Source organism: Sinohyriopsis cumingii, chromosome 1 (genome assembly GCF_028554795.1).
Source record: "Sinohyriopsis cumingii isolate HCF-2022 chromosome 1, ASM2855479v2, whole genome shotgun sequence".
In the NCBI taxonomy this organism is placed as follows: Eukaryota; Metazoa; Mollusca; class Bivalvia; order Unionida; family Unionidae; genus Sinohyriopsis; species Sinohyriopsis cumingii.
Window position 1 is genome coordinate 46,413,643 of NC_142961.1, and position 27,312 is coordinate 46,440,954.

Sequence of the window (27,312 nt, forward strand, 5' to 3'; positions counted from 1 at the left end):
AGAACACAACATGTTTACATAAATAACGTTCTGTCTGAACCTGAAACAATTAGATATGGAGTACACAAGGCTCAATTCTAGGTCCACTACTATTCATTTTATTTATTAATGACCTACCACTTTTACTAAGAGACTCAATAACATCTACAGATCTCTATGCAGATGACACAACATTGTCAGACATCCAAAACACAAAGCATGAGCTCGAAATTTCTTTACAGAATGCCCTAAACAAACTGGAAAACTGGTGCACATGTAATGGCATGGTGGTAAATACTGGTAAAAATAAAATATTACTTATCTCAACACGGCAAAGAAGGACAAATCTTGATAGTGATGAACTATGTCTGACATGGAAGGATACAAATCTGCAAATAGTCTGTCATGATAGGCTACTTGGTGTTCTGGTAGATAATAACCTATTATAGACTGAACATATCAAACATACCAGTAAAAAAGTCAATTCAAGTTTATGGCTTCTCAGTAGGATAAGACATTTTCTCCCTGAAAGGCACAGGAAACTATTTTATAACAGTTACATACAACCCTATTTGGACTACTGTAGTACAGTATGGGGTAATTCAAATGATAACAACATAGCAAAGCTGGCACATCTTCAAAAAAGAGCATTTGGGCTAATATCAATCCAGAAAGAAAGCAAGGAAAGTTTAGCTGGTAGGTTAAAAATATTACCTATTAAAGACCGAATCTGTTTGAGAAAAGCCAAATTAATGTACAGGATATCTCAGAATAGTGCTCCTGAATATTTACAATCACTATTCCAGTATAGGCTACCTGGTAATACTCCCCACCTGCGATCCATGTCAACCAAACAGTATAGAATTCCCAAACCAAATAAGGAGTTATTTAAAAAAAGTTTCCAATACTCTGGAACTCTGCTCTGGAATAGTATTCCAGCTGAGATTAGAAATGCCCACTCTATTTCCTTCTTCCAAACCCAATATATCCAGTGGCTTCAGAGATGCAGCTTAAATAAATGAATTCCTTTGTATGAGGGCCTCAAGGTAGAATAGTTTTTAGCTAATTGTGTTACCCTCTTTAAATAAGGTCATTATTATTATTATTTATTATTATTATAAGAAAGATGAAAGGATAGCAGTGGAGGAATAGCACTTGGTGTCGACCAGTACATAATTTATGCCTAAGCTTTAGGCAGGATGTAACAAAAGTTAATCATATGTTTATGAATATTTTTGTGCTAATAAAAAATGTCTACATTTCCTTTTGCTAGAACATGTTTTTCTGCTGTGCAAAGTTCAATGGCAACTAAAAGTGTTTTACAATTAATAATAATATTCATTATTGATATTCTGTGATGAAGGTCACATTTTGTATCATTAAATAGTCCCCATTTAAAAAGAAAATGAGTCATTTTATATTAGAAATCCACAAGAACAAGACGGACTGGCAATAAGATTATATTAAATAAATAACAATTCAGCAAATTGCCAATGTGTCTTACATACATGTAGCTTCATAACACAGAAGCTTGTCTATTACCAAAACACTAAATAAACTGGAGCAGAGTTTTTGTGCTCAGTAGTTTCTTCTTGAAGTTTCTTGAGGATTGTGGCAGATCATGGTACAAGTAATTTTTTCACAGAGAGGTTCTGCACAGCTACAAAATAATATTATTCACATTTTTCAAATTATATGGCAAGGTGAACATGAACAAGGTGGGAATAAGCCAATTATATAATCTGTATTCTAGTTGTCTAGTTGTTGATAATTCCCTAAAAGCTGCAGAGATCTTTTTAGTTTGAATTTCTGCAACAGTAGGCTGTCCAGTTTAAATATAATATATTTCACTGCAAGAAATTTTGGAAGTACAAAAACTATTATGCCTGCTTCACACTGATGTAGTGTTTAAAGTTTTTCAGAATCTGAGTTATTCAAGGAAAACTAAATTTCATATGCATTTCCTAGAATTGGTCAAAGAAATTTATTCAGGTTATGTTTTGATAATACATACTTAAACTTCCTCAGTCATCCAATGCACATAGATACAAAATTAATTAACGACTGAATATGGTTCCTTCAAAAGTCACTGAATTAATGATAAATAATTCTCAAATGTTAATGTGATATAACAAAGCAAATCTTTTCACCCAAAAATTCAATGTCTGGTATGATTTTTAGCTCCCTGTTGGTTAAAAGGGTTACACTGCATGTAAAGGATTAACATTAACAAGGCAGACATTTGCTGATGATCGAATATATTTGAATCTAATAAATTGCATTATATTCCCGTAATATTTTGGATTATTAGTGGGTTTTAACAGATGATCAACATGGTTTTGAAAGAAGATTTTTATTGCTTCTTTTTTTCAAGTTTGTTTCATTATTTCTTTGCTACTGATTATTCCTGTATGATGAGGGCTGTTGAATTTTAATGTTGTTTTCCTCGGTATGTTTCTTAATGTAATTTCTCATCTTAAATCCAAGTTATAACATACAATAACTTAAAATAATAATTTCAGGAATATTATAATTTGTACTCATAAATGTTACCTTGTGATCACTGACATGTTTGTCAACAGGCAGTATACCTCATTCATTGCCTTGTTGATACAATAATTAAATCCAGCAGGGTAGTTGTGTCAAAGTGAATTGATTAATGTATGAGGTTAATTATATTATTTTGTTCTAAATCACATAGTTTATTGTTCCTTGGTCAAAGGCAACCATTTAGATCACCCATAATAATTAGGTACAGGAATAAACCACTTACAGCATCAATAGTGGACAAAAAGGTGTGACAAAAAATAATAGTTGAATTTGTTGATCTGTATATTTTGACAGTTAAACTGGTTTGGTTCCAATAGACAACTGTAACCAAATTACCTGACTGCCAATATATGCAAGATGTTGTCTTCTTTAGTAAAGCATGTGTTCATTGACTAACTTTGCCATACGACCCCCAAACTGGATTCTATCATCCTGAAATGTCTGAAACCCCCCTCATTCTAGTATTTTGTCTGGAACAGTATCATTCATTAGGATTCATTAAAATAGCTATATCAGACTCATATAGTAGAGATGCAAATTTGTCAGCCTTATTTTTCTATTGCATTTGACATTTAGATGAAATACTGAAACTTGCTTGATTTGAATGCCTGACCAGGTGAAGAAGAATGTCACATCCCCTGATGAATTTGTGCATTGCCAAGGGGATCATATTCATTTATTGCCCAAAAATAAATGGATAGCTTTGAACATGTAGAACACTTTGATAAAAACTTATAACATGTTAAAGAATACAAAAATACATCAAGATATGGATATGAAACAGACTCCAGTAAGGTCAATATGATGCAAGGTCACCTCATTAAAATATGTGCATCTTTATTGACTTTTGTTCTAAATCTTAATAACAGAAGCATATACCCAATCAAAAACAGATCAGAAATATGGCTTCCATAATAATAACAAATTCTCAATCAAAATGATAGTCCACAGAGTGATAATGAGCAAATAATGACTGATCGGTGGACAAAGGATGAATGAAACATGACAATGCCATAAGCACATAGGCCTTACATCTATGTGAGCTAGAGACTGGCACATTTTTTTAAGTAATGGTTCTGTCGTTCTTAAGTACCACTTCAGAGTTTGCACTGGCTCTTGTACATGGCATTGAGATAAATTGGCTGGAGTAGATATAAATTAATTATAAAAGTAGGATTTCTCCTGAACTGTAGCCTGTGCTTGGCAATTAAAGCAAAGGCCGTCATGAGTGATATTGACCCATCTTGTCAGAACAGCATGCAGACAATTTGAATAATAGAAAAAGTATTTCGTTGACTGTGCCTGTTGTTCGATACTTCAGCGAGGAAACAGTTTTTACACGAGAGGCGAACCAATGAAACTGTTGATAGCAGTTCCAAAATGGTGTCTTGTTCAGTGAGGTTAGTACCCATGATAGATTTCACCTTGGCAAGGATTCAAACATCATTGTAATAAAAAATGAACAGAAGATCATATAAGTCTTTTTATAATATCCTCTCTTCCATGATAATGCAGGGTAGCAGTGATCATGAAAAGGTAGGTTTTAATTGTGATTGGTGCTAACTGTTTCTCGCTAAAGGGCCATTGGAAGCTAGCTATCAAGGTATGGATACTTGCAGTGATATAAAGTGTTCTTGTGTTCACCACTGTAAGAATATATTCCATTTCCTTTGTACATCTTTATGGTGACTGGCCATCTTGCTTGAGAGCAATTTATCCACCACTGGTTGTGGGAACTGTTTGTTTCTGAGGGTGCATATTATTAGGATCCTGACATTCACACTGAGCAGCTATGGGCTTGAATGAAACACCTGCCATATTGGTTGGTTGAGCAGGTGAGGGAATATCTCAATTTCCTGGAGTTTCGTTTGCAACATTGATGAGATTGATCCAAGATTCTTATTTAAATGGTGCAATCTGGATGAGATGAGACTCCAGTTCTCTTGCTTTCTGTATTACTTTCAGAACCAGAGGTGTCTGAGGGTAAATGCACACATTTAGGCCGTTTCAATCTATAGGAATAGCATCCACTATCCTTTGGACCCAGGACTGGTGAGACAATGACTGGGAGTTTGGCATTCCACCTTGTTACAAGCAGGTCCACCATTTGTCGATTCCATCTATTGCATGAAAACCTTGGGATGAAGAAATCGTTCTATTTGCATTATTTGTTTCTTTTGGGATTGATCCACTAATGCATTCAACATGCAAGGATATGTCGAATTTTGAATGGATTTGTCATTGAAGACATCGCTTAGAAAATCAACAACAAAAATACAACGATACGGAGACTTGGTTCTGCCTCACCGCTTGAGATAAGTCACCGAAGTGGTGTTGTCAGAGAGAATGAGAACTCCAACAAAATGTAGTTTCTCCAATCATCAATGAAAAGTTTTGTGAACAGTTTTCATATCAAGGCTTTTGACATGTAAGTGACGATCCTGAGAGGGCCACACTCCCATAATGATGGAAGAAGGCTTCTACCCTACCAACCTCCAATCCACTGTATTCACATCCCTCCAGAATGTGATTGCCAGAGGATGTACTTGCTTCGGTATCCCCAACACCAGTTCAGTGAGGTATACCCACCTTCAAGATGGAACCTCATATTGTGCAGACTGTGAAAGACAAGGATAAAAAAAAATATTAGTTTTTTAAAGTGATTTATGTACCACTTTAGGATGACTGGTAGGCCTCAAGGTTTATATGGAGCATCTAATCAATGAATATTTATTGTTGTGCTCGACATTACATGCACGTAGCTAATCACAAGCTGCTCAGGATAGAAAAATGGATAATATTTGACAGATTTGGCAAGTATGGTCCAAAATGTGGTATTAACAGTCATAGCAGCCATGGTGACTTTAAACTGAAACTATATGCTATGTTCAATGGAATATAACAGTATTATAGAAACATAAAATACCTTCTACCCATTAAACAATTTAACCAAAATCAACATGCCAAAGATATACTGCTTGTTCTGACAATGAATCCGAGAAGCTGCACTTTAGTTTTCATTGTGCTCTGATCCATCCAAGTGTAAAAAAGCAGCTCATGCCACTGAATTACGTGTCAATGTCCATATATGTCTGTAAAGCAGCATCATTGAACTACCTGTAAATATTTCATCTAAACCTCTCCCTGCTTTATTGCACTGAGCACCAGGGTGGAGCCTTGTATTAATTTTGTTCCTGATATTTTAAAATCAACAAAATTAAATAGAACAGTGTCGTATATACACAATACTGCATAAGTATTTTGTTCCAAGTTGGCAAAAAGAACAAGTCTGAGATGACAGAAGGATAAGTCAAGGCCCTCAGCTGACAGTTTCATGTGCCATATTAAACAAATACTTTCCCCAACTGGCGACAGAACACAAACGTGGTTTTCTACTTATTACATACCTTTTTCACACTTTCTAGCTATAGAAGAAGAAGTTTGGATTCATAAAAGGTCTGATTTGGTGCATCTGTGAATATCAACACATCGAAAACAATGAAAAGGCCTAACCACTTCCAGACTAGGTATGTAATACAGATGCATGGTTTAAACAACTGTAACAAATGTAAGATGAAGCACATGAGATTAAATTGGTATACCATTTTCATATTAAAGTATTCAAAGAGTTCATCATTTACCTGCCAATATAATTTCAAAATCTTCTCTGGCAGAAGGAGGCAATGAGTTGTCAGCAATGACAGAATAATAACCAAAGTCATCCATGTTCAGACTGGTAAATCTGAGTTCCGACTGTCGCCCACTGACATGTAGACTTGCAGAGTCAGGCAGATCTTTTCTATCACTGCCATTTCCATGAAACATCCATGTAAAATTTGGAAGTGGGTATGATATTACTGTGTACCTAAGAAAAGCTGCTTCATGGAGTTTTTTGTAAACTTTGGTCTCTAGAGGTACTTCAGAATCTGTCCGTGGATGACCTGTCATATGAAAATAATAATATGAATTGAAGCAACTTTACTTGAAGAACATAATTCAATTAATTTTAGGAATCAATCTTCCCTATGGGCTTCTGCTATGTAAAATACATACAGTATATACTATACAATGTGATAAATTTGACTCGTCGTAAAATATGGAGTTATTCCAAACATACGTAAATCTTTCAAGTGCATAACATACGCAAATGCTTCAATCAGCAAATAGTGACATATAAAATATCATATTGTATTGAAAATTCATCTGTGAGTAAAATATTTAAGTAGAGAAAAGCAGAAGCTACTTATATTAGATAGAACTGTTTCACTGTGACCTTAAATGTAGTACTATATCCATTCAATATATTGATTATGGAAAGAAGAAAAGCTAGTAACCCACCTTAGATTGCAGTGAATGTTGTACTATTCCAGTAGATCAGTTTGATGCAAGTTCTTTTTAAACAATTCCTTCTTTTGCATTGGTGTGATGTAATACACAGTTCTTGGGGAGGAAACTAATTTTAATTATGTAATAATTGTCTCTATTATCAAACTGTTTCCTTTCCACATGATATAACATTGCCCATCTTAAATGCACCAACTCTCTGTTCCAGAGATTTCTTAGAACACATTCATCGACCCAGTAGGATGCAAATAATCAGCCCATGCTCTATTAGAGCGTCCTCATTCTTTTCTGGATGTGTGGCTAATGATGGACATAAGTGTGGGGTGGGAGAAGGGTATACAGTAGCGATAGGTAAGTAATACATAATTAAATCTGTAAACAAAATCACCAAATACAACATTTAAATTCAGTAATAGCTTACCTATCACTATCATTAAGCTGAATATGTCAGTAAGGAGGGTGGCTGATGAACTTTGAGAAGAGTAAAAATACGGGAAAATTACCAAGCTTCTAGTACAAGTAGTCAACTGCAGCTATATGTGGCAGTTGTCTGGGTAGCAGATTGTGAAGAGATGATCGGGCCCAGAGAGAAAATAGATTGGATATGGTATGCTAATGACTGATGGTGAATGTAAGAGATATCATCAAAAAACGAATGGACAAAATATGCCCAGGGAGTAACAACTGCCCTGACTTCGTAGGCTTTGATCTTTATGAATGATAAACCCTTCATGATGGTGAGCAAAATCCATACAGATAGTGAGCAAAGAAGTCTATCACAATCATCACCAACACAGGTGCAACTCAAACTGGGGATCTGAATCAGGGAAGGAAATACTAATGGAAGTTGGTTTTTGCTAAGGAAACCAAGCTGATATAACAGGGAAACAGAGTCATAATTTCCTCTGAAGTGTAAACATCCTTCCTCAAATAATAAAGCATGTAGTTTGCTTCTTCTCAGAGCTTGCACAATGGTCAAAAGGAAAATGGTTTTAAGCATATTTTCAAATGAACAATCACTCAAAGATTCATAAGGTGTTTTTGTCAATGACCACTAAAAAAATGCAAGGTTCCATTATAATGCCAATGAGTCTCTGGAGCTCAAAATACATGATAAGATCTGATAAATGCAGATCTGGATCCATGGACTGATTTTTAGAAAGTTTATGAGTGCTTGAAAGAGCTACCATGTAACCATTGATTGTAGTGATAAACAAGATCTCTCCTCAAATGGAAGAAAATAAAATCAGCTACTGCAAGGAAGAGAGGGTCAGCAAGGAATAACACATTTCCTAGCACACCAATCACAGACGATTTTTCACTTGCATCATAGATCTTGGATGTAGAACATTGCTGGGCATGTAAAATGCAGTCAGCAACTTGTTCAAAAACTTTGATGGGTCAATCATTTGAAATGAGCCAAGCATAAAGTTGCAGAATCTGGGGATTGGTGTGAAAGAGAGTACCTCTGTGTTGAGAGAGAAGACTGTCTCAAAGAGGTAATACTGTGGTGATCAATAGGTTGAACTATAGCCTTTGAGGCCACAGAAGTACAATCAGGATGTACCTTATGGTGGAAACCCTGATCCTGTGCAAAACGTGTGGAATCAACCTTAAGGGTGGGTAGGTATCAGTATACGCAGAGTCTCAGTCAATCCCAATTTAAACTGAAGGTATCCATTGCCAAGAGTACCTGGTCTGTCACTGGGGAGATACACAATGAGTGCATATTGTTGTGTTTTATCACAAAAATAATCCACTAGAGGGAGCTCCCATAGACTGAACAGAAACTCTGCAACTGCTTGATGAAGTAACTTTTCTGTTAGGGTTACCATGCCTGTTCAAGACAAACTGCCTGACAGAATCTTTACTTCCCTGAAATCTGATGAACTTTGAATGTAATCCCTTCTGACTATGTCTGACCAAGGATCCAGATCACCATGCAGACAGAAGGAGCATGAATACCTCCTTGTTGTCTGAAAGGGAATCCCTGCGGGGCTTACAAACTGAGGAGGATATATTGAAGCTACTCTTGGGAAACCAGATCCAAAGTGGAATTCATAGTTCCCAGAAGGGAAAGATACATAATTTCATAATTTTGTTGGCCACTCTGGTGGAACATGAATCTGGCCCAGGAAGGTAAGGGAATTCATTCCAATGCACATGAAATCTTGAGAGGGAACAAATTCTTATTCCTCCAGACTTGGAATCAGTCCCAATTGTGTTGCTACATACCAACAGCCAGACATCAAAATACTGGACTAATGGAATTCCCAAGTATCTCAGGTGTGCATCTATTTCTTTCGTGACTCTGGCAAAGATCCTGTGCACTAAGGCAGGACCAAATAGCACGGGTTGGAATTTAAATACTTCCTGCCCAATCAAGAATCGAAAATATTTGTTGTGCAGAGCAAACATTTGGATGTGGAAGTAAGCTTACCAAAGCTCGATGGAAACTGCCCATTCATCAAGATTAATAGCGTTTTGAATTTAAGTTGCAATTTCCATCATGAAAGTTTCCACTTGCAGAAATCTGTTTAGGGGGATAGCTTGATAATAAACCTCAGTTTTCCTCCTTTTTGGAAACCAAAATATCCGGAGGTAGAAAGCTGGTGACTGGATGTTTTGAACCCTCTCCACTGTGCACTTCTTCCTTTAATTTGAAAACGTTTGATTGATGGAAGAAGATGGGTATCTTTGAGAGAGAACTGAGTCCCATGAATCACAGACATGAACCCTCATTCACAATAGAAAGGACCCATTGATATGTGATGTTCGAACAGGCCTCCAAAAGGAGTGCCAATCGAGCACCTATCAGTGTTATAGGAAGACATATGTACTGCAGGAGAGGTGAGGTGTCCCTAGGGACAAGCTCTCTTTCCCCCTTTTGCCACTTTGGGGAAAAAAGAGGCTAAAGTACATCGCTTGCTCCTGCCCTTGCCTCTCCACCTATTTTGTCACCTTTGTGGAGCAGATTTATACAAGGGCTGGCTACTTTGTTGCTGTGGTTATGCACTAAGTTTTGGTACAAATTCGAGCTAACCCATAGCTCATTCAGCATGAAAATATGGGGGGAGTAGAACAAAATGGAGGGAGGAGAAAACTGCCATAGTTCACTATTTACCTATCACTTCAATATCTATCTTTCTTTTTTCCAGCTACACTCTGTTGGAGTCCTACTGAAATCAAAATCTTTAAAAGTTGTTGCCTCTGTTGATTTTTCAGATTAATCTGTTCCTCACCAGTGTCTGAAAATTGTTCTGTGCTGTGATGGGGCATATATAAAGCCAAGGCTTAACCGGCTGGAACAAGTTTGGAAACTGTTCCTTATGGTTATCATGTACAATTTTTCACGGCTCACAGGTTTTTGTCTTTTAGATACTTTACTCGAATATAAGATATTTTACCAACATAAGCCCATCTGCCAAAGTTTTACTTTCTTGAATCAGTCCTTTACTGCCTACAAATCCAGATTTTCTACCTGTTCTATGATACTGTATTAGGATTTTCAAAAAGTCCATTAATGCCATAGACTGCTTGTGCAGAGCAAGATATTTTGATCAAACAAATATATTTACTTCCTCATTTTAATTTTAGATTATTTATTAAATTTATCTGAACCCTTATATGGCTATATGTAGCTATGCTCAAGGTATTTTGAATAATGAATTTGTGTGAAGAACTATTAACATTTTTTGTATTTACCATGGTCTCATTATTAAAAAATTTTTCCTTGCATAAATGGTAAGATATTATGCCAAAAGTTAATTATAAATTGAAATCTAAAAGTAGCAGGTAGTAAAAATTTCTGGACTTTGGAGATCAGCAGTTTTCTTGTCAACAAATGGGAAGCAAGTGTATACTTTTTATTGTACCCTAAACTAAATAAATGTGTGATATCCCTACATTTCTTCAAGTTAATAAAAAAAGCATTGAAAACATGTATCCTCATGTTTTTTTCTTATCTAGGATGATTTTCGTGGAAAATCATCTCCAATTGTACATTAGAATTAACCTTGCATTGATTTACTCCGAAAAAAAATCCAGCTGAATCAAGGCTATCAATTTGTGTTACTTTTTATTATTTCAAATGAACTATTTCTTGTACCTCTTAAGCTGGTGATTAGACTGATCAAAGTTTGAAAAGTTTTGAATTTGTTACATGGTGTGCCGATTTTGGCCAAAAAGGTGACGTGCATTTGCAGCGTAATGTTTTCAAGCTTTCAAAATGATATCAGTTCCGGTTCTAATTACATACACAACCCACTTAATTCAAAGCTCAATTTCAGTCAAGATGCATTGACTAAAATTGTCACTTTTAACACTTTTTCCAGCTCCAATATTCTGATGTAACTCATAACTTTAAACTTAAAATACAATCATTATCATCAGCCAGTATTTGCTGAACTGAATCATCAAAGATGAACCACACTCGGATTCAGCCCACTTGGATTATCTAGGTAGCATGTATTTTAAACACACATTTGTAAAACTTCCGTGATGTATGATTCAAGCTATGACAGAATGTCTTGTCCAGGACACAATGTGCCAATTAAACTTTGTGATGTGAAAGACTGTTAATGATATCATGTGACAGGGGGACTATGCATGATATCCGAATACTTCATGTGGATTATGATAATAGTGGAATTGCAAGCATATATAACAGAAAATCAAACCGTACTTCAAATCACCATACAATGTAAAACAAACAACTTGAAAGTAAAATTTTCAACCATAATTTAATTTTTAGCCAAAAAATGTAATGACTTTCAATGACCTAGGTGAAATATCAATGATTTTCAAGGCCTTGAATTGAGGTGTTCATTTCTCAATGACTTTCAATTACCTTTAATGACCATGAGACCCCTGCATAGAGGGAGGGAGATTAACCCTCACCTCCCCCCGTTGACGATCTTTCCTGCAGAACTTATGATGATTGTCGGACCTCATCACTCAAAGATGGAGGTGTCCATATAGATGACATCCATGGAAGAGGTTGTTTTCCCCCTTGAGGAGGTGAGTTCCATATATCAAAGGGATTGTAAAGGAACATGGGGAAAGGAAGAAGCATCCGTATGATTTTCTAGCTCGAAAGCATGCATACTCTGTCCCGGTGATGTGATAAATAGGTAATGTACCGAAACATGGTTATTCGCACCTATCCTTAGCACTAGACCTAGATTCAGCATGTCTTGCAGACATATATCCAGTATCTGGTCTACCTGTATCTGGCTATTACTTACAATCAATTGCGATCTAGATTTGAGAAAACTTCCCACAGAACTAGGAGTGTTCAAAGAATGGGTAAACCTATTGGGTTTGTTTGATTTACATTTCGCCTGACCTAGGATACAGTGGAGATCCTGATCTGTCGCTGAAGAGGAGATTCTCCATATTTAGGCTCTGTGTAACCTCTACCATGGGCAACACCGTTTTGCTTTTGGGACAATGCGATGCCACCCTCCCATAATTGGGGAGTACACTTGGACTTGGCAAGCTGATTACCCTTAGTGATAGAAGCTGCCTTCTTTTTACAAGACTCACTGTCATGTCTAGGGAAGGTGCTGCTACTCCCTCTTTTATTCTGGGGAGGGCATGAAAACCTTTGAGAAATATCAGTTACTTCTCTCCTGGAAGATGCTATCCCTCCCTATTTTATTAAGGTAGATGCAGTAAACTCTATCCTGTCTAGGGAAGCTGCTGCTCCTCCCTTGTATGTTAGGGTGTGCACAATCAATCCCTTTAAAAATATGTTACTACCTCATAGATAGCACCAATATTGCTTCGTATGTGATATTTGATTGATCCAGAGGGATAGAACATTCTTCCTTCCTCCACAGATATGTGTGACTGCTTTCAGCAAGGTCTCAGTTGTCGACTGACCATGCGCTAGACATGGGATAACCATCCATTCATTTTGTACATGATGAACATGGTCAGAGAGTGTTGCATAGCCTCTACTATGTCCATACTTACCGACTGTTTGAGACATCAGAAAATTTAAAGTTCTGACAATAACAAAAGAGAAATGATGATAATAATAATAAGGTGTACGTTTGTCTTTACCATTGTTTTTTGTTTTTATACGTATAATCACCAGGACATCATCATTCTGTCGGAGTAATGCTAGCATGATATAGTTCCTTGAGATACAATGAGGCCATATTGTCTGAAACATTATGCATATAATTAGCCTTTCTCAAACATATTTGTTCACTCACTGTTAATATTGTAATATCATTCATTGTATTTTGGGATATTTTCAGCATGATCTAAGATGAGTTTGCAGGCAGAATAATGTGTACATATTCTTGTCATAAGTGTTTCCCCAGATAATAATACAGTGGTGATCGATATGGCCTTATCCTGCTAAATAGCCACAGGTATGGACTGACTTTATGATATATGACTTGAATATGTTCATTCCATTCCAAATTTTTCTCAACTATAACCCTAAGGATTTTGTCAAAGGTAACCATTTGTAGGCATATTTCATTCAACTTAAGATCCCAATTTTTATTTTCCAATTTTTCGCTCTTTTGCTTGGTAGTAATCATTAACTCTTTAGTCTTTTCTGCATTTACTTTTGTGTCATTTTCTATAAACCATGAATCTATTCTAAGTGAAGCTATCTAAAGGGAGAATTTTAGGTCTGATTTTAGCTGCCTGAAATATAGTAGTATGCATCTGCATGTACATTGGTCGATGAAATATGGTTGCCTATTTTCAGTGGCAGATCCTTTATGAAAATGAGAAAAAGAAGTGGGCCTAAGATTGATCCCTGATGTAATTAATGGCAATTTCTTTTACACCAGACTTTTGCCAATTACTATGTCTGGGGAAACACTGAGGTGGATATGCCAAGATTACATATGTAAGCTATGCTGTTAAATATTATATATGCAGCAGCCCTCGTGAGATGTCGAGCAATATTATATAGACCTGTTGATTTCCTTCCTGCAATAGTTTGCAAAAAGCTCAAAACCATTTCATTTGGTACTGCATAGATAAAAGATTTTGTATCAGGTGGGCTTTTTCTGAACACAAATTTCTTAGTTCATTTTGATTAGAGTTAACAATAGGTTCCCTAATTTTGGAGGCTATGCCGACAGAGCATTCGATGAATGTATTTGCTATTTCAACATCCACATCAATAATCTGACCTTCCTGGCTCAGTTGTTGTATTATGGGTATTATGTATTATGGAATGCTTACCTGCACTGTTTGTTCAAAACTTTCCACACAGACTTCTTGTTGCAATTATTTTCTAAAGCTGACTCATAGTAATTCTTCTTTGCCCTACTGATCATTTTGGTTAATTTAGTTCTCCATGTTCTGTAATGTGCTTGTTGAGCAACATGTTTGAAATAATCATGGAGTTTCATGATATCTAAAATGCCCAGAGGCAACCAATCAGGAGGGAAGTCCAGTTTTATTGTATATGTTTTCAAAGGTATATATATCATCCACCTGTACAGAAAGGTGGGTTCAAATATTAAGAGGAGCATCCCCATCGGCAAAGATCTTCCAGAAATTTTCCTTAATCATAAATGCTTAAATGACCTGTACGTTATGATTTTGTGAGCTTGGATTTTACATTTCTTTTAAGCCAGATTTTCTAGTTAGGAAAGTAGGGATGTAATCATTGAGACTTATGGTATCTAGAAGATGTATTTTTGTCACATTTTCTTCCATATTTGTATAGGTATATCAATTAGAGTTTCTGAGTAATCCGTTTCTTGATTTGTCCACTAATTGGGTAAGACCAAACGTTTCTGCAAAATTCAACCAATTTCTGGTAATCTGATTACTCATAACATTTCTGTGTATAGTTCACTTTGGACATGAGTCTCTATTATCTTGTTCTTTTCTAAAATGCTCATTCCATTCAAGCTCCACTGAATAATACATGTAGACAGAACCCACTATGAACACCAATGATCAATGAAATAGCTCGTATTTTCATAGCCTAAATCTTCATGAGACATACATGAGAATGCTGGCTGTATGACTACCTTTTGCCAAGAATGCTGGCTGTATGACTACCTTTTGCCAAAAAGACACCACTTATGGAGTTATATCTTGTTTTCCAGCACGAGTGAGAGGAAATGACTCTTGCATCTGGACCAGGTAGTCTTTGTGTGTTTGAGATAGATTCAGAGATCAAATACAAAGTTTCGCAAAATCACATACCAGGTTTTGCAACCTAGCTTCTCCAAAGAACTGATCAATGAGAAGAATTGTAAAATTATTTTCTCATTGCCAGGACTAGAAGCCTAACCATATCAATCAAATCTGGCTGCAAGACATACTGGAAAAGAGCCATTTATGAACTTGAAATTTCTTTGGACGTGGATGAAAGACTAGTGATCAGAACAGTTCGAGAAGTTTGGGGTTGCTATGATTTTCCTGGGCATGCCTGTCGCTAAATCAGGTAGATCAGTGACCCATGACTTACCTCAATGGAGAGGGGTAATTGGCATATCTACTCAACAATGACCATCGCGGAGTACAGTAGCAAGTTAGCAAGCCAATCTGACAAACTTGCATCTTTGCAGATTCTAACCTTTGGCTACAGTGCCTCAAACAGAATTACCGATGCTAACCATTCTGTTCTGCTATTGAATCAGGAAGTGTCTGCTTTTTGCTGATATCCTTATCTACTAATCTTGCAGGTGTATGGTGTGTCAGCACGGAGAGAGAAGAGCCATGTGCAAAGGGTGCATGAAGATGCAGTCAACATTCAAAAGAACATCTGCCACACTGAGGAGGGGGGAGGAGATGAAGAAATTCCCTTGCCATGTTAAACGTCTTGAAGAAGCTTTCCCAAGTGCTAGAACATTACAGTCTGTGTATTAGAGAGGAAGATGAGCTAGGTTAATATGGGCAAGAAACTCACACCCAAATGAATCAAATGTTGTGAAGGGACAAGGGCTGACTTCTCCACACTGACTTTAGAATGGGGCAAAGAAGGTTGTGCATATCATGAAGGAAAACCACCTTTACTAATTTTATCAGTAGGATATCATTTCTATATGTTATCATACAGGTGAATAGGTCACGCAGAAGATGGCAACGACAGAATTTAATGTTCTGGTGAAAACCCAGTCGATGAAGTTGAGGACGAAATTAACAGCACCTAAGCGATACACTACTCATGTGTAGGAGAAATGCATGTATCTTCTTGATGTTACATGGATGTTACTGTGTACAAGTTGTATAAAATGAACAAACATATGGTCCTTGCCATTCCCATTTTAAACCGTTGTTCTTTTATGAACTCCCTGAATGTGTTTAAAAGCATAATTGGACACAACTTCCTGTTGGTTTTCTTAACCAAGAATGGCCTTAAATAGAAGCAGAGGATGCCTTTCTTTTTAAATAAATGAATCCATTTGTGTAGCAATGCCTTTATCTAATGCAATATATTAGTCTTCCTGTAGTCAGTTGGATCCACATTCATGATGGGACTGAAGGTAATGGGGTGAGGACTGGATGAATGAATTTGGGAGCCCCAACAAAGTCTGAGTTACTAAAAATATGTATGATCCACTTCTTTTCTTAACAGTCTCCTTGACCTTCTGGCATCAAAATTAACAGGCTTTATCCTTACCTCATGTGCAAACGATCCATAAAGCTTGGTTGTTGAAAATGGTGAAGAATTGGAAATTGTTTGGAGAAACTATTTTTCTTCTTTCAGTCACAGTGACCACGAACATTCACAATTTTGACACTAAAATCAATAGGTTCTTTTTTATCTTAAGTGCAAACTATCCAATCTTATAACTGCAGGTGGTGGAGAACTCGAACGATTGTGTGAAACTGGTTGTCTTTGTTCAATCAGTGACCTTGACCTTGGAGCTTTGACCCAAATTCAATAAGCTTTTTATCCTTTCACAAAGTGCAAGCCATGTATTTGATGGTAGGTGATTAAAATTTAATATAGTTTTCTCTTCAACAACCCAGTTTGAACCAATCTGAATATTTTCATCGTTTCAAAAATGACCAAATGTCCACACATTTTAAAATGCAACATATAATTAAAATCAGTAATTTTTTTCATATCACAGAAAAATTTGGGTAATGCTTTTTAAACTTTGATGGCAATGACACACATAAGAAATAGGTTATGATGACTTTCAAGAACTACAATGGAATGTCTGAAGGCTGTTGACAGGAAATATAAAGTCTACAAATGCTGACATTCGTATATACCATCAAAGGAAGGTGTTAGCTATGTATTGCTATATGCTAATACTGGCAACAGCGAAAAAAAAATTTCTTTACGATATCATCATTCTACTTACATTTTACAAAAAATTGTAATGTCCTACTGGCTTGTGTCCAGATTCCATTATATGCAGAACAAGTATAGTTGTTGGTATCCTGACACTGGGCAGACTCAATCCTAAACTGACTTTGTACAACTCCAGATTCGGTCTTAAGAACAGTGTTGGTGCCTTCTTTCCTCCAAGTTATGGTGGGTAGTGGGTTGCTGTCAACACTGCACTGGAAAATGGCTGATGAATTTTCATTGACAGTGTTAACATCTAGCACTGACAGGCTCAAATTTTCCACTCCATCTGAAAGTATGTTCATACATATACACTATATGTATTTTAACAACATAATAATGTAATGGTAATGATACATATCCTGCATATTTATCAATTTCAAGTCCAATAAGATAATAATAATAATAATAATAATAATAATAATGCTTTATTTATAGAGGGTGACTCATTAGTCAAGGACTATTCTCCCTTGAGGCCCTCTTAAGGAGAGTATAACAATGCACATTATATGAAGATGGCAATAATTACTGTTTATTTTAACATGTTTAGTATTAAAATACTAAATTCCATTATCTGTTAGAAACACATACATGCTCATGATATCTTTTCTTAAATATTCTAATATTTTCAGCAGATTTTACATGTAGTGGAAGCTTATTCCACAGAACTGTACCAGAGTATTGAAAACTCTTTTTAAATTGCTCTGTTCTTGGTTTTGGTATTAGAATGTTTCCATGTGATATTGATCTCAACTGGTATTGTGCTGAAAAAGGCCTGAATAAGTCTTGAAGATACTCTGGTGCAGTTCCATGTAGACATTTATATAAAAGAACTGCCTTGTGAAAATCTATCCTGTCATATATTGTGAGCCATTTGAGTTCTGTAAATAATGCTTTTGAGGGATGATCAACAGATGCATCTAAAATTACACGTGCTGCTCGTTTCTGAAGTTTATAAATCCTGTCAAGCTCAGATTTGGCACAGTTTCCCCATACATTAGAACAATAATCCATTGTTGGAAGAATATATGACTTGTAGTATAGATTGCGAGTTTCCATAGGTAAATATTTCTTGATTCTGCTGAGAAGGGCAATTTTGGATGACAGTGTTTTACAAAGCTTATCAATATGGTCATTCCATAATAAATTATTATCTACAGACACACCTACAAGCCTTTCATGTTTGACATTTTCTAATGGATGATTATTTATTGCAAGAGACAGTTTTGGGTTCCCTGACTTGTGTAGCTTTTGTGATGTCCCCAAAATCATACATGTTGTTTTACCTTCATTAATTACCATCCTATTTTGTTGTGCCCAGTTTTGGACTCTGATAAGGTCTGAGTTTAATTTCATTTGGATAACTTCAGTATCAGAACTAGACGTATACAAAGCTGCATCATCTGCAAACAAATCTGTGTTTGTGGATTCATTATTTAATGGTAGATCATTGATATAGATAAGGAAGAGGAGAGGGCCCAAAACTGAGCCTTGAGGGACTCCTGAATGAATAGTGCGAGTTTGAGAGCTAATATTGCCAATGCTTACTTGTTGAGACCTTTGATTTAGGTATGATCTAAACCAGTTTAAAGAAGGATTGTCAAATCTGTAACAGTTCAACTTTTGCAGCAGAATTTCATGATCAACAAGATCAAAGGCTTTCTTGAAGTCAAGGAAAACAATCCCAGTCATATGTCCATTATCCATTTCCTTCAGCCAAAGATCAATTAATTTGGTAAGTTCTGTTTGGCACGAGTGGTACTTTCTAAATCCTGATTGAGCTTTATGAAATAGAGAGTATGTTTCGAAAAATTTATAGACCTGAATGGCTACATGCTTTTCAAATAGTTTTGACAATACAGGTAGAATTGATATTGGTCTGTAATTTCCTGGATCCTCCTTTTCTCCTTTCTTAAAGATAGGTGTAACCTTTGCACATTTCAATGTTTCTGGAAAATTACCACTCATTATACTTAAATTTATGATATGCGTTAGTGACTTTGTTATTACTGGTGCAGCAATTTTAAGAATTCGTGGACCAATACCATCCAATCCAGAGGATTTATTAATATTAACCTTAATTAGCATATCAAAAACATCACCTTCACTAACATTAGCTATTGAAAAATAATTTTCATCAGGAATTTTAGCTTTTATAAATAATAGAAGAGCATCAAGTTCAATTGGGATATTAGTCTGGTTCTGAATACTCTTACTGGAGATGCTTATGAAGAAATTGTTGAACATTTCCACAATGTCTTGTACAGATGTTGCTATATCATCATTTTGCTTAAGTCTAGGGGGAAGGCAACTGTTCTTGCGTGGGTTGAGCTCTTTTAGATGCTTCCACAATGTTTTGGTACTCTTACTTTCATTAATAGCCTGTTTATAGTAGTTCTCTTTTGCCTTATCTATCAGGTACTTAGTTTTATTTCTCCACTTTCTATAGCTTTTCATGTCTTTTTTCTTGTGGAAATTATCTCTTAGGTGCCTAGCCTCATTGATCTCAGGGGTAATCCACTTGGGTGTAATTTGGTGTTTAACCCTTTTTGTTTTAATTGGGGCATGCTTGTCTAAGGCTGCATTGAACATCTGATACCATTTGTCCAAGGCAATGTTGACATCAGCTATAGTGCAGACTGATTGGAAAGGTTTGCAAACTAAATCATTTAAGAACATTTCCTCATCAAACTGTTTGAAGTCCCTGTATTGAATTTCAATGTGTTGGCCATTTTTAGATGATTTCGGAACATGTCTAGTTATACAGACTGGGTAGTGGTCACTCAGTGCATACACTGGTACCTTAATTTCACTTACGTTTTCAGGTTTATTAGTATAGACATGATCAATGATAGTAGCACTTTTATCCGTTACTCTAGTTGGGGTGTTAATTAATTGAGTAAAGTTGTAAGTTTCAAAGCTACTTATCCATGTTAATGGTGGAGTTTTCATATAGTCAATGTTAAAATCACCTAATATGATAATTTCTAAATCTTCCTTAAGTAATGCTTTTTGAATTTGAATCTCAAATCTATCAATCCAATCAGCTGTGGAACTAGGTGGCCTGTAAACCGAACATAAGAGTATTGGCTTTGATTGGGCAAGGGTTACTTCGATCCAGATGCTCTCTACCCCAATAGTCTCTAGATCAACACGTCTGTTATAACTAATGGAACTGTCTACATAGAGAAGAATACCCCCACCCCCCATGGATTCCCTATCTTTTCTTTCAAAGTTGAACCCCTGTATTTGGAGAGCCAAATCATCAGTATCATCGGAAAGAAAGGTTTCACATAGACCTAGAATATTGACTGATCTAGTTTGCTGTAATATTAACTTTATCTCATTCAGTTTAGGGAGGATGTGTTGAATATTTAGGTTGATTACTTGCAGACCTCTTTTGAGGAGGCCAAATACATGACAATTTTGATCAGAGGATTGATCTTCAGACAAGGTAGTATGCCATATATTGTTTTTAGACTTGACAGATTTCTTTACATTGCCTTGATTATTTACATAAACATATGAAGAAGATAACATACAAGATCCATCTGTTGTACCATGACCACATGTAGTGGATATTTGAGAATGTTCAATATGAGACTGATTTACATACATACAAGAAGACATTGACATATTAGACACTTGGGGGGCCTCAGAGGGAGAAGTAACTTGAACAGTATCACACAGTTGTTTACATGTTAACAAGTTGCACTTTGTACACAAATCAGATAGTGCCTGAAACCTGTTTATAGAATTATAATTATTACATTGAAAAGTGTACACATATTCTAATGCATTTTGTTGCTGGATATGTGTTGCATAGGCCTGTACATCATAGCCTTCTACCTATTGGTATGTGCACAACTTTTGCTTATGTCCTAGTTCATTACAAAGATGGCAGCGAATCTGTTTTCCATGCAGACACCGCTGTGTTACATGACCGTGCTCTCCACAATACAAGCAGTTGTCTGACTCATGCCTAACCCCTTTTATAAGTCTTATGTACTGGTCTATATTCCTAAGGAGCATGGCAGTACCTCTGTTGGACAAGTGGATTTGGTCTCGCTGGTACAATTGTTGGTTCACTCGATTGTCTTTGAAGAAGGTCCAGTATTGCGGAACAAAGAGTATTTGGAAATTTTCACACAACATACTTAGGGTGTCATTTAGTTGAGTCATAAGTGCATCCCTTCTTGGCGGTAGACCTGAGATGATTATTTTACACTCTGCGTTTTTGGACCTGATGGCATACAACAAACTTTCATAATCATCCTCAATGCCCTTCAAAGATTGGCCATTACTGTAATTATTGCCACCAATGAGAAGAATTACAGTATGATATGGTGACATATCCATTTCCAATATTTTTTCTGTAATAATGTTAATAGTAGCACCTCTATGAGTTTTTACGTCAGTTTTATATAACCCTCTTGTTCTTACTCCTTTGATTATTGATGATCCTATGAGAAGAGATCTGTCTTTAACTATGTTGTTGATTTTGACCAGTGGGGGGTTCAGATGCATTGTTTGAACTTCTTGATTTCCATGACTAGACTGACTGAGAGTTTGGTGACTGCTGTATTTAGTATTTGTATTTAATTTAGCTCCTTGTTGTGGATAATTGGAGGTTGTCTTTAGAACAGTTTCTTCAGTACCTGGATTTGATGTCGAATGAGACACATGATGGTCAGTGTTTACAGCATGTGCTTTAGTTAACTTTTGGCTCTGCCCATCTAATACCTGTAGAAGAGACTCATCTTGTTTAATTGGTGTGGTTGCATCTGTTTGTGTGCATAATGATTTTTTTCTAATAGCTGGTTTTGGTATGGTCTGAGTGCCCTGACATGCTTTCTGGTCCTCTGACATGTTTGTGTATTGCGTTGTCTGGGTTTTCTGGCACACTTTTTTGGCACCTGGTTTATCCATTTGAACACTGTGTAGACTCTTTGATTTTAGTGCAGAGAGTTCCTGTTCTAACCTTTCTACTTGGGCCTGGAGAATACCTATCACTACTAAGCACTGTATGGAGGTACAAGGCTGGTTATGGGTTCCATGGAACTCAAAGGAATTTGTTGCACCTATCATAAACTGGGGTCCTGGAGTTTCCTCCACATTGATAGCAATCTGGCTTATTTCATGTAAAGCTGTGTTACTGTTGACTGGATTTGGAAATCTGTGGGCTTCAGGGATGGGTGTTGAAGCCCTTGGCTGAGAGGTAATTGATTTCAATCTGGTGTTGTCTACCATTTGCTGACAAGTGCTGATAAAATAATTTACCCATTCTGTGTAGCCTGGCCCTTGTACATGAATTTTACCAGTTGTTATGTATAGAGTTACTGTGGCAGAATCTGTATCCATGGATTTATAGATCAGTCCATTGTGTGAGTGTCCCTGCTGGAAGTGTAGATTCTCATCCAAGAATTTCTTGATTGTTGGAATTTTGTTGGAGTCAGCTGTGATTGTTATACTCTGCATATTATGTTGGATTTTAAGAAAGCTTGGAACTGAAGAGGAGTCAGAGGAGTCAGCCATGTTGGATTTTGGTGTTACACAATCTTGGTAGGTTGAATCTATTTCAAGTGAATATTTCTCTGCAGTATTGAGTGTGTCTATATCCTTTGTATCATTTAAGAGATCATCTTGGGTAAATCCTGAAAATGAATCTGATGAATCTGATTTGAAATATGAGTAGATCCACTGAGACAGTGAAGAAGTGGCCATATTTGTTTTACTTGTTTTACTGTTCTTTTGTCTGAATATGCAAAAATGCAAATCTGTACTTATATCCACAGACTGAGTTTACTAAGTTACCCTGACACTTTTTGCACTGCCTAAATTAGTTGCTGGTAGCACTTATAACTAGTATATTTTCTTCTGTACAGCTGTATTTCCGAATGTTTCAGGAGCTGGTTAAGAGTCTCATACCATGGCGGCCATTTTTTTTTAGAATGTAGGAGTCAGTGGCAGCTAAAGAAATATCAGTTTAGGAAAATAATTAGTGGTATAATACAAATTACAATAGAAAGTTATGTTTGCTTTCTTTTATGTGGTTCATGTGTTAATGATTCACTTAAAGCATCCACAAGTCATATTTCTGTGTTACAGAAACTATTTAAAGATTTTTTTTCTAATCATAGTCATGGTGGGCACAGTTAATATCAGATCGGCATCATTTGAACAAATCTGAAAAATCCAAACTTGTGCTGCTTATAGCTAGCAAGCCTTACTGTTTCTAACCTACGTAAAAGTGTTAGAATTTGTTTGACCCATTTAAGACATTCAAGGTCTTTTGTTATGTGCTGCTGTCCTTCCTGATAGATCACATCCTGGTGACCTATATGTCCTATAACAGTATCCTAAAATATCTCAACATTTTTCAGACACAAATATTGCTATCCTGTCCATTCATCTTGAAATATCTGATGCCCCAGTGCTTTACACCACTATGAACTGCAACACTGCAGACATCATAGCGATATAACTGAAAAAGTTGTTAAAGCTATGTTAAAAATCCAAATCATACACACACACACACAAAACTCAACATTTAAACAGAATCCAAAATATTGATTTGGATTTCACCCATGCATATCAGTTTGGTCAGTCCTTCCATAAATTAACCAGTCCACAACAACTACACTGCAGTAGTATTAATATCTGTCATATAAGGTATAACGGTACCAATTGCGCAAGTCCAGGTGGGCGGAGCTTAAGGTGTATGGAACATTGTATTCAGAATTAAAGAACAAAACTAGCTGTGATTGGTGCATTATGTAAGACTTGTACTTTCTGTTTGGCTTAAAAAAAAGTTGAGCCTCTTGGCAACATGTGAGTTTGTGTTAATTTCTATCTAGATCATATTTTGTATTTTTTATGATTTTTTTAAAATATGGTACACATGACTGAAAATGTGCTTGTTGTGACTAGATAACTCTTACCCCTGTCTAGTTCCAGTAGAGTTATCTCTCTTAAATGCAATGGAGTACCTGGTTATGTCATTGTCAAATTGACAATCTAGCATTGTTCTATATGACAGCGTGTGACATGCATGCCCAAGTAGGACAGAAAGTATATTTATTTCACAAAACATTAGCATTGAGGTATATGGAAAAACAATTGGTACCGTGATACCTAAAGGAAAGAATAGCCTCACAGTGTTTCCATAGAAACGCATACATGTGGGCGGCATTTATGAACTATACTAGTTTGATGTAGGAAAACAAATGTATGCTGAACACTTTTGGTCAAATATTGAAAGTTCTTTAAGAATAAAATGTATGAAATCTTTAGAAAATAGCACAAGATGGCTTTGGATGGGGACTTTTGATAACTATAGCTATGATAGATATAGACTTGTGTTACCTGATGCCTTTATGTATGTGCTGTTACCTCCTAGATTGGAATGCATGCAACAAAATAAGTTATGTAAACATAATATAGTTGATTTTGGCCAAATATTGGCTATTGTACCTGCAAAAGATGAAAAATCATGTGTACAAAAACAACTATCTTGTTCTTGTAAGGCATGCCATAAACCAGGATAGAGAACATTCTAAGTACACTTGTAGATAGATCACTTGTACCATGTGGGATGTTCTGGCATGAGTAATTTTTAGGTAATTTATTAAGGATTTGGTATTCCTTCCCATTTTGATTTGAATTGTCCTGCTCTAATTGTCCCTTTTTTTTTTTACACTCTCCTGCTTTGAAATTGTTCATGTAGTTAGTTCAGTTCTCTTGCATTCCCTTTTGTTGAAGTAGCAGTGAATACCAACAAACAAGAACAGTTTCCTTAAGTCAGCATTTCCCATTGGCACTTGTATAAGCCCAATTATAATCTACTATTGACTTTCAATTAATCCTATTTCTTTCTGTCAAGCTGCTCCTGTGGAATTTCCATGTTTGGTCCAACATTACAGAATGATAACCATTTTAGTCACACAGTGCATATTCATTCCATTCAAATCCACACTGTTCTTGAAACTTTGCATCCCATCGCAAGAATCCAAATTGGCATGAGATGATATCTGCATGGTTATGGAAGGCTGCACTCTACATGCCGGCATTGTAGAAAATATGAACTATGAAAGAGCTGCGTCATCTTAGAAATTAAAATTACATGACTCTTGAGGTCTCCACTAAACATAGGAGTCTAAATGTTAGGTTCTCACTTTGTCAGTAATGTATTTTGAGATAATTTAATTGCAATGAAGTTAATACAGGTTGTTGATGAACTCATCTATATTACATGGATAATGTATTCAAGGTTACCACACCTTATGTATATCATTCAGTTATCTCCCTTACACCAGTCATAACATTTCAAGGAAATAAAATCTCACATTTTCAGTGACTGATTATGAAAATAAAGAGAAGATTTGTGAAGTATTATATTAGCCCTCAATCTTGATGCAAATGTAAGTAGAAGCAATTTGATAATTTCTCACAGTAAAGTTTACAAGTTTAAAAACTGATAAGGTATGTTCTGCTTGGCTCTGAGATAAGTTTCTCTCTATCTTATGCCAATTATTATTAAATTCTTATGTAGAAGAAATATACTTTATATGTATCTATATTATCTAAATTATTCACCCTTTTATATTAGATGGAAATGAACACAACTTCACTTGAAATTTGGGTCCTGTAAGGGATGTTATAGCACAGTTGCCTTTGGGCTGTCCTTGGACCTGTTGGGCCCTGCCCCATATATTTGTCCAAGGTAAGGTCATCAAACTTTCACTTCTCATTTTTCGCATTGCTGATTTTGCCACCTTTAATTCCTTTATCATAAGCTACCTCTCCCTTTTAGATAAACACTTTCCTCCTGTTTTTAACTCCATTTGATGTGCTATACTTAGTGTTTATATTTGGCATTTTTCTGTATTTTATTCCCCTAATTTCACCTCCCAATCCAAACATAACCACTTAGAAGCTGCGATTTACTATATTTGGTGACTGACTGGCTTATTGAAACAATTTTATTCACATTACAAAGGAGGAAAGCTTACTATTTGTGTTACAAAGAGGATGGGTAGGTGGACCTTTGTGTGAGGACTGGTGGTTAGTGACCTCTTGTATCTGTAGATAGTGTAAAGTGGTCAAAGCTTATACTTTATAATAAGATTGGGTCATGTCCACCTGTCTCTGATGTTAAGTTCTGCACCTACCAAACAAATATAAATTCCTTTCTTTTAGGTGAATTGTACATTTTGAAGTAGGACAGGTGCATACTATTTGGTACATTGACCTTTGACCTAGTTATTACATAATATGATATAATGTGATTTATCCCATATCACCTATGTGAAGTTCAATAATTGCTGATATGAATAAGATACAACTCATAGTTGAAAGAATTCATTTTATTTCAAAAGATGATTTTGATGGTGAAGCAAAAGTATGAAAACAATAGTTCAAACAGCTCAATGACATTTCTATACACATTCATATAAGACATAGGTTAGTACCTCATCAAATTGTTTTTCACAAGTGAGACTAAGTATATTTGTTACTTATACAGTCCCGAACTATTTCACAGATTATTGGAAAAATTAAGGTTTGCTATAGGTATAACGGTACCAATTGCGCAAGTCCAGGTGGGCGGAGCTTAAGGTGTATGGAACATTGTATTCAGAATTAAAGAACAAAACTAGCTGTGATTGGTGCATTATGTAAGACTTGTACTTTCTGTTTGGCTTAAAAAAAAGTTGAGCCTCTTGGCAACATGTGAGTTTGTGTTAATTTCTATCTAGATCATATTTTGTATTTTTTATGATTTTTTTAAAATATGGTACACATGACTGAAAATGTGCTTGTTGTGACTAGATAACTCTTACCCCTGTCTAGTTCCAGTAGAGTTATCTCTCTTAAATGCAATGGAGTACCTGGTTATGTCATTGTCAAATTGACAATCTAGCATTGTTCTATATGACAGCGTGTGACATGCATGCCCAAGTAGGACAGAAAGTATATTTATTTCACAAAACATTAGCATTGAGGTATATGGAAAAACAATTGGTACCGTGATACCATAAATCACATTCCAACTTTTTTTTTGGTGATATATCAATATGTTCTTTAATTAGTTCACATTAAACAAATTCTCTCCTTCCTTCAACAGCACATGTATAGCATGTAAA

General features: G+C 35.9%; 1 protein-coding gene across 1 annotated transcript in view; it reads right to left on the reverse strand.

The window, feature by feature from the left end:
• LOC149806802 (cell adhesion molecule CEACAM1-like) overlaps positions 1-27,312 on the reverse strand; it is a 183,039-nt gene that overhangs the window by 43,575 nt on the left and 112,152 nt on the right. Inside the window, exons 5-6 of the mRNA XM_089957871.1 lie at positions 17,184-17,459; positions 6,171-6,470 (exon numbers count right to left, since the gene is read on the reverse strand). Coding sequence (XP_089813997.1) covers positions 6,171-6,470; positions 17,184-17,459 — 576 coding nt within the window. The remainder of the gene's footprint in view (positions 1-6,170; positions 6,471-17,183; positions 17,460-27,312) is intronic.